General features: G+C 29.7%; 1 protein-coding gene across 1 annotated transcript; it reads left to right on the plus strand.

The window, feature by feature from the left end:
- The first annotated feature begins 2,750 nt into the window (after positions 1 to 2,750).
- Positions 2,751 to 4,329, plus strand: LOC109793221 (uncharacterized). The gene is made up of 7 exons (XM_029270313.2): positions 2,751 to 2,994; positions 3,095 to 3,277; positions 3,365 to 3,457; positions 3,641 to 3,747; positions 3,900 to 3,903; positions 3,949 to 4,060; positions 4,154 to 4,329. The coding sequence occupies exons 1-7, from the start codon at positions 2,977 to 2,979 to the stop codon at positions 4,327 to 4,329; spliced, it is 693 nt and encodes a 230-aa protein (XP_029126146.2). The 5' UTR covers positions 2,751 to 2,976.
- Positions 4,330 to 8,858: the final 4,529 nt, after the last annotated feature.

The following is an 8,858-nucleotide window of genomic DNA, read 5'->3' on the forward strand; positions in this document are numbered from 1 at the left end:
GCCCGGAATCCGGACAGACCACGCCCGAGCCCGGAGATCTCGTCCCAGGCCAAAACCGTTCTCCAATTATACCATATTATGTCACAACGTGATCATATCATATTATATGATATCGTATCATATCATATCTTATCTCAGGCCCAAGACAACCCTAATTCACACAAAGGTGTGTGCATTATATATACGAGACTCATACTCATACAAACCCTAACTTTAGCATCGGAGTCTCTTTTGCAGGTACCACCCCCATCTTGGAGCACCAGCGTACCAGTGAAGGAGGCTCGCCGATCTTACCCGGCGGATCAGCTCTACAGCAGATTTCCGGTAAGAACAATTTACATAAAAGTATTAATACTTTTATATAAATTTATGTTTAATTACATTTCTTATATTAAAAAAATAAATAATAGTTTTTATAACTACTATTTATGATATTTTAGGGAGAGAAAATTGTTGCAAAAGTTATTCACTATGTTAATGTGATGTGATATTTTTACTGTTAATATTCATTATATTTTAGCATATAATTATAATTATTTTTATATAAATTTTTAATTACTTAATTACATTAATTTAAAATTAATATGATTAATGTATTATGATACCAGTATAGTATTAATAAGTTATTTATAGTATTAATAAGTTATTCTATTATATAATTTTATAAACAATAGAATTTTAATTTTATTTTATAAAATTTGTATATAGAAATATGTTGGAGGGAAGTACTTACTGCACAACTTATTCTCTTTATATTATTAGTAGATAATATGTTATTTAATATGTGTAATACAATAATATTATTAGTGTTTGAATTATATTGCTTTGAGAATTAAAAAATTAATTATTAACTTTTTACAATATGACAAACTTGCAAATATTTTATAAAAATTTTAAAATGTATACCTTTTGAGACACACTAATAAATGTTTTTTTTATTTCAACTACTATTAATCTTTCTATCAACTTTTATAATAAATACAAAAAATATTAATGACATAAAATTAATTATTGAAATTTGTAACTTAGGTCTTTGAAAAAATGCGTAGCTTATTTTTTTTTATGAAAATTTAATTTATATAACATAATCTTGAATTATTTAATAAAAAATTAATAAATAATATCCTTATTTTAAGGAATTAAAATTTAACTTTTTTTTTTATAATTTTTTTATAATTTTATTTATTTATTGTTTAACTTTTTACTTAACCTAAAACAAATTCACGAGGCACACTGCATACTGATAAGCAAGCGTGAATACGTAACCTCCCACTTTCTTATTTTCCAGGAGACACACTGATAAACAAGCGGGAAAGAAAAAGATTTTAGGTAACCTCCCACTTTTCTTTTTATTTTCTCTCCCATCAAGAACGTCGCAAAAAACGAAGAGCGTGAAAAAATCTAAGGTAATCTCTCAACTTTATTCTCTTTTTCCTCTTGTCAAGAAAGTTTGGTTCGCCTTTTGCGATCAGAAACATTGTACGGTATTTTTATTTTCTTTATATCATCATTCTCTCTTTCACAATTCAATTCTCTTGATTATTGTAATTAGGTCGTCATCAATTTTACTTCCATTGATTGTTGTAATAAGTTTCTCTGGACATTACTAAACCCTATCACAAAATGATAAACAAAGATTGTGATATATAATTAAAAATAATGTACAATTGGAAAAAGAAGAATCAATAATTTCAAAGATTGATTTTTTTTTACTGTTTCAATTGGATTCTTAAATGCTAATATAAACTTAATATATCTAATATTGAAAGGTTTATTGTTTGTAGTGAAGAAGGGAAAAACAATGTCAAAGCTTGAAACTTCCAAGTATGAGGAGCAGAGGATGCAAAAAATTGCAGAAAATAGAGCAAGATTAGAGGCTTTTGGGTTGCCCCAAATCTCCTCCATTTTTAAGGGTCTGATTCAAAATTCTAAGAAGAGAGATAGAAAGAAAGTTGAAAAGGATGATGAAGACTACATACTTGAAGATGAAGAAGAACTTGGATCAAATTTTTCTAATGAGGATAACAATGATAATGATTTTACTGTTGAAAATGCTTTTGGGTCATGAAAAAGAAAGGCAAGTGTTGAAATTTTTTTTCATTGTAATTATAATATGCATTATTTTGTTATTGAATTATAGTAGATTGTATTAGAGTAATTTAGTTTGTTAATCATTTAAGTCAATAACATATGCATTTAGGAAAAACTTTTCCTATCAAATATTACTAATCCCTAAAATTTATAGTTTACAAGTTTATTGATGATAGTCTTTCAACTAAGTATGGTGTCTCATAATCTTATATGCTCATACAAAAATTTTTAAAAACCTTTGTATGGATAGTCACTTTGTAGTTCTTAGAGAACACCAATTTTAGACAAATCTTATCATTTTGGATTGATACTTGAAATGCACAGACAATTCATCAATTTGATTATGGCATTCTTTTTTATTTATTTAATAATGTAATTTGTATTTACCTTTAATTTTTATAATTAATTATTCTAATTGATAGGTGATAAGACCATTGAGATTGAATTCTAAAAGAGTCTCTAATGGTCCATTTACACACGTTGAAAAACAAGTGAATGAGTCTCAACTCAATAGGACAGCTCATGCCTTAGAAACTATGAATGTAGAACAAGTTGAATCTAATTCAGGTACTTTAAATATGACACTTTTTTAGGAAAAGATAAAATAATATTATTATAAAATATTATTAATTTATCTTATTTATTTTTGGTGATCATACCATAAGGAAAGGACGTGGACATACAATTAATGCAAAATTAAAAAAGAAAAAAGAAAGGCTTATGGAAAAAGGAAAAAATATTGACATTCAATTTCCTCCACCATTTTATAAGATATGTGGAAAACATGCAAAATATTTTAAGTCATAGGCACAAGTTTGTATACGCCAGAAAGCTCCTTTGCAAGTTAATAGTTGGAGTGAAATAGCTAAAGATGATGTAGATGAAATGTGGAAACATATGAAGGTTAGTATGGTTATTACTTTCATTCAACATAATTTATATTTTTAAACTTCATTTGATAATGTTTTGTTTTTGTTTCTCTTATAATATTCATGTGACATAGGATGCATTAAGTTTATTTGATGAGGTTAAGGAATATGCAATGAAGCAAATTCAATCTCAATACAAAAATAAGCTTTATCATTTACATCAACTATATCTCAAAAAGAAGGGAAGGCCAAAAAATGTATCTCCTGATGATTGGAATTGGTTAATCAATAATAAGTGGAGTGATTTAAAATTTCAGGTAAAATTACTTAAATATTTTGAGTTTAAATTTCTTTGTTATAATTTTATATTTATAAGATTATAAATAATTTTTATTCATATGCAGGAAAGGAGCTTAAAAAATAAAGTTAATCGAAGCAAGCAAGAGATGAAATCAATTATCGGTACAAAATCAATTGTGCAAAAGGCATTTGAAATGGTAATATTTCATGTAAAATTCTTTGTACATTATATAAAACAATTGCCCTTTTTATTTTCATATAGAATAAGATATCAATAAATGTAAGGTTTGCAAATTTATAAAGTCATTCAACACTAAATTTTATTTTTGATAATTTAATCATTAATTTACTTGTATTATTTTATTATTTTATTTTAATAGAAACAAGAATCCAAAGCTGATGAATGGCCAAACGCTATTAAAGTTTGGAAAGCAACACGTATGAGATCTAATGGGACTTGTGCATTCCAAATGGAGAACAAATTATGGTAAGTAAATAGAATTTATGTTGTTATTAGATATAAAACATTAATTATATATGTTGTATGTGACATATTATATATAGTTGCAATTTTCTTTATGTGTTAATAGTTAGTAATAATGCTTTTATGCCATTTTTTAATATCTATTTGTGAACTAGTATAGTGAAACTTTTAATGACATCATAATTTTTTTTATATTTTTTATAGGAAGATTTGAAGAATGTAAGTGATACATATCAGGAAAATATTTCAAAGGCCCCTGTACCATTGGTGGAACACTTTGCCATTGTTTTAGGAAGAAAACCAAATCACTCTATAGGTGTGGACAGTTCAGGAATAACTAAGAAATTTTCACAAAAATAATTTCTTCAAAATCAACTTGAGAATGCTCAAAATCGAGCAAATAATTTAGATTTAGAAGTGCAAAAATTGACTGATATTACTAAAAAGCAAGAGGAGACCAATATTCAACTACAAATTGAATTGCAATCTCAAAGAGAATTGATTAATGCTCAACAAGAGCAAATGAAGCAAAATGTTGAGAATGAAGTGAAGCGTCAAATAGCTAACTTGTTGGGAGAAAGGTGATGTTGTACTGACTCAAGTTGTAACACCCCGAATTTTTTTACTAATACTACGAATAATTATTATTTATTTTTGTATTTATAAAAATTATTTCCTTATAATTATTTTGATTAATTAAATGTGTTTGATTGAATTTTTAAAGGTTTTTAATAATAATAATAATTATTATTATATGGTATTTGGTCATAATTATTTTAATAATTATAGAAGAATATTATTTTGTACGTTTTAAATAATTATTGTTTTGGACAATTATTTTGTACGTATTAAATAAGTATTTTTATTAGCATATTTAAATAAATATTTATATATTTTAAGAGAAGGTTGATTTTATATGATATTTTGTTATTGAAATTATATTATTATATTTTGGGTCAGAAATATATTATTATTATAGAGGAAAAATATTTTATAATATACATGTATTTATTTTATTTAATTATTTTGAGAAAAAAGAGAAGTGGGTTAGAAGAGAAGGAAAATGGGTTGGGTTGACCCAGCCCAATGGATTAATTTTAAGGAGTCAGGTAGCGTTAACCCTATCTACCTCATTTGCGTTCTGAAGGGTTAGAAAAAAAAAAGGAGAAACAAAGAGCTCTAAGGAAGAGTACTCAGGAACGACCTTAGATCACACCTTTGTCTTCTGCTCATCCAGGTAAGGGGGGGAGTGAGAAACCTCGCTCTGGGTGTGGGATTGTATGCTGGGTAGTGGGATTGGCCCCTAATCCTGTGTTTGTTGCATTTTTTGTATGCTTATGTATGAGGGGTTTTTCCCAATTGTATCTGTTTTGCCTATTGTTTTCTTATATGTAATTAATCGTATGAATTGAGATTTCTATGGGTTCCTATGGGAAATCCTAAGGGAATGCATTGATAATTGTAAGAGGCAAATTTTAAATGTTTTCTGTTTTACCTTCTGAGTTTTCTGTTGTGTTTCTTGATATTTGTTGAGTGTAAATATGTATATAATCTTGAAAATAAACAAGTTTTGATATGAATTAGAGTGCTCTGTGGGTTCCTGTGGGAACCCTATGAGAAACAGGCAAAATATGAATATTTTCTGTTTTGCTTTCTGATTGTTCTGATGTGTTCCTTGTTGAATGAGATGTATAAATATGTGTTTATTTTTGAAAATAGATCAATTTTGATATGATTTTGAGTGCTCTGTAGACACTATGTGAATATGATGAGATGATGTGAAAAATGATGATTATGTGAATATGATGAGATGATGTGAAAAGTGATGACTATGTGAATATGATGAGATGATGTGAAAAGTGATAATGAGACATGATAATGTGATATGGGAATGAGAAATGATAATGAGATATGAGAATGCATAGAGTCTTGAATGACATGCATCATTTGCATAAGTGTTTTAAGGGTACAATATGGAATACACCGCCAGAGAAGGCCCCCTAGTGTAAAAGCTTTGGGGATTAGTCCTTGGGGATAGCTCAGTTTGGAAGTCCCAGTCTTGCCCATTGTGTGCATGGGATGTATCTTGCGCGGCTTAGCTATCCCGACGAGACTCTGGTAGTATATTCTTCTAGTGAGAGTGCGCAGAGGGTGTGACCCGGCATGTACTCCTAGACTACTCTTCGTGTATTGCTAGCGGCAATATGCCATGTGATGTTTTGCTAGCGCCACATGCATGATAATGTGAAGTCCGTGTCCATGCATGTGCATCCTTATTATTAAATGATGATAAATTACTATTTGTATGACTTGGATGATTGAATAAACTATTGTTGTTGATTGATCTATGAGGTAACTGTATTGTTTGTGTTTGGCTATCCGGTGTGCTTTCCTACACTGTGAGCCAGAGTGAGATGTTTCTCACTCCCTTCTTTTGTGTTGTTTCTCTTGTTTGATATACAGGTGATCATCAGCGTGAGGCTGAGGATGTTGGTGATGAAGCTTAGGCTTCTATGTTGGGTTTTGCTCTGATAGGACATGTGACATCGGGATATAGATAGAATTAGTTTAAAGATGTTCTTATTAAAGTATTTTGGAAAATTCAATTTTATTTCTTTGTAATTTTACCGGCATGTTATTTGGATTAAGTTTATGAATGTGAACTCTTTACCCTTACGTGGCTGGAAATTTGATTTTTAATGATGAAAATTTTTATATTTTTATAATTACTGTATATGTATGTTGGGGTAGAGGGTGTCACACAAGTGCTTAAGTTAAAAATGTAAGTTTTTTTTTTGAAATCTTTTTATCAATTAATATTTTATAATAACTTATATATGATTACATTTTAAAAAAACACCAATTATTTTATTTTCTACATATTTATTATTTTTTCTTATATTTATTTGCAGGACTGGAAATTCATGAAGATGTCATATTTTTACTTGAAGAATAGTCTATTTAATTTAAAATTTATGAAATGTTAGTAGTTGTAATAGTTTAATATACGATATTTTGGATTTAAAATGTTGTTGGTATTATGTTTCAATTTTTGTTATTAAACATGTAATGACTCATTTATATTTAGTGATTTAGTGTTTTAACTTGTGTTCAATACTGACGCATTTACTCTAATAAATATTTTTGTGTTTTAGTTCATTATTGTACATGTACTGCATTATAATCATGTATTTACTTTAATTCATTTTCATTTTAACATTTAAAAAAGTGACGAGTGCATTATTTTTAAATTAAATAAATAGTGATAATCAAACAATATAAATTATTATAAAAAATAGTCATAAAATTCTATCGATTAAAATTAATAATCAGTGACAAAAAATTGACATTTAATAGCAATAATAATAATACTTTGTTATTATTATTATTATCATTATTAATTTTTAGTAGTGACGATTAAATTATCACTATATAGTCTCGTATTCTTGTGACAACATGAGTTTGTCATTATTGTGTATGAGTACTAGTGACGATATTTTTATCACAATAAATATTTTATTTGTGACATCTAAAAAATAGTCACTAATGAAATAGTGACTCGCATATTAGTGACGACCGGTGACAAATCAAAATGTCGTCACAAGATATATGTAGTGACGATTTTTTAAGGTTATAGTGACAAATATTGTCATCATAAAAATCATTTTTTCTTGTAGTAAATGCGTTGCCCTGTCTGTCTTCTTCGTCGTCATTTCTGGCAACACATTTGTCGTCGGCTGTCGTTGTCTCCAAGTGTTTGGTTGTTAGTGTTCTAGGAGTACCAGGTACTTCTTCTCCTCTATTTCCATTTTCCCTTTTTGTTAGTGGTACTTTGAGTGATGGCCGGTGAGGGAGAGCGGGGGGCCATCCTCCCTGAGGGCGTCGCTGGGAGAGCTTAGGGGAAGGCTCCGGCGCGTGAGGAGGCGGTGGTGGTCGTTGGGAGAGTGGCTGCCGTTGCCGAAGATAAGAAGAAGAAGAGGGGGGAACAACCCCAAGGATTCGCACCCCACCATTTCTGTCCCTGGCTATGAGTGGGTTAGGGGGGATGTCGGTGAGTTCAAGAGTAAGTTTAGGACTTTCTCGAGGTGAATGCGCTGTGGAAGTCGCTGACGATCTGTAATTCAGCCATTTCTAGACTTATCCGGGTTGAGCCTTGCCAACCCGGTGAGCGTGTGTATATGGCGAGTACTGTGAATACCCCGTTCTTTTACATGTACCGCTGCTTGTTTAGAAGTGTATTAAAAACAAAAATCAAAGTGTACAAAAGTTAAGAACAAACAAGTACCAAAACTAGTAACATTTTTGTGGTTGAAAATTTTGACTAGTACACTTACACTTCTTAGTCTTCTTACTTCTCTTTTCTCTACCACTTGGAAACCTCTTTATTAATTGTTTGGCCTCTGTTTTAAGTGCTAATATTCTGTATTCAAAATAAAAAGAAAAGAAAGAGACAAAAAGATAAGAAAAAGAAAAGAAAACAAAAGAGAAAAACCTAGAAAAAGCAAAGTGAAAACAAAACACTAATAGTAGCACTTGGCCTTGAATTTTTGTGTAAATTTTCTTGAGGTTTGCTTGCTGTCCAGTGGTTGGAAAAAGACTTTCAAATACTCAAAATCATAGCACAATTTTTGTTTTGTTTTTATAATCCATTATAGAGCTATTCCTAGGGTTATTCTTTTGTGTGCTTTGAAATAAACCCTTAATTGTTGTTTTGTGTCTTCTTATTGGCTTTCTTTGTTTTGAAACACATCAATTCCTATAAGAGTGTAGCCTATTCTAATTGTGCATTTTCAGTTTTAATTTCTTGGCCTCTACTCTCTCTTGTTGATTGTTAAGCCTTGGTGGGATATAACTCTTTTTCAAGCCATTACACTTGGAAGGAAGAGTTAATTGAGACACATTGGATTAATCTCAAAGGGGTCAACACTTGAAGAAGATTTAGGTACAAATTTCTTGAGTGAAACACCTTGGAAAGGCTCACTTGTTTGTTCCTTTTTGCAGCCAAGACTTGTTCCTAATTTTAGGTCAAATTTGGAGACGGATTTTGGAAGGAAGTTAGAGACGGATTTGAAGAACTAGTGACGGATTTGGAGGCCTAGAGACGAATTTGTGAA

This window comes from Cajanus cajan, chromosome 1, assembly GCF_000230855.2.
Source record: "Cajanus cajan strain Asha chromosome 1, NIPB_CcT2T_4, whole genome shotgun sequence".
Taxonomy (NCBI): Eukaryota; Viridiplantae; Streptophyta; class Magnoliopsida; order Fabales; family Fabaceae; genus Cajanus; species Cajanus cajan.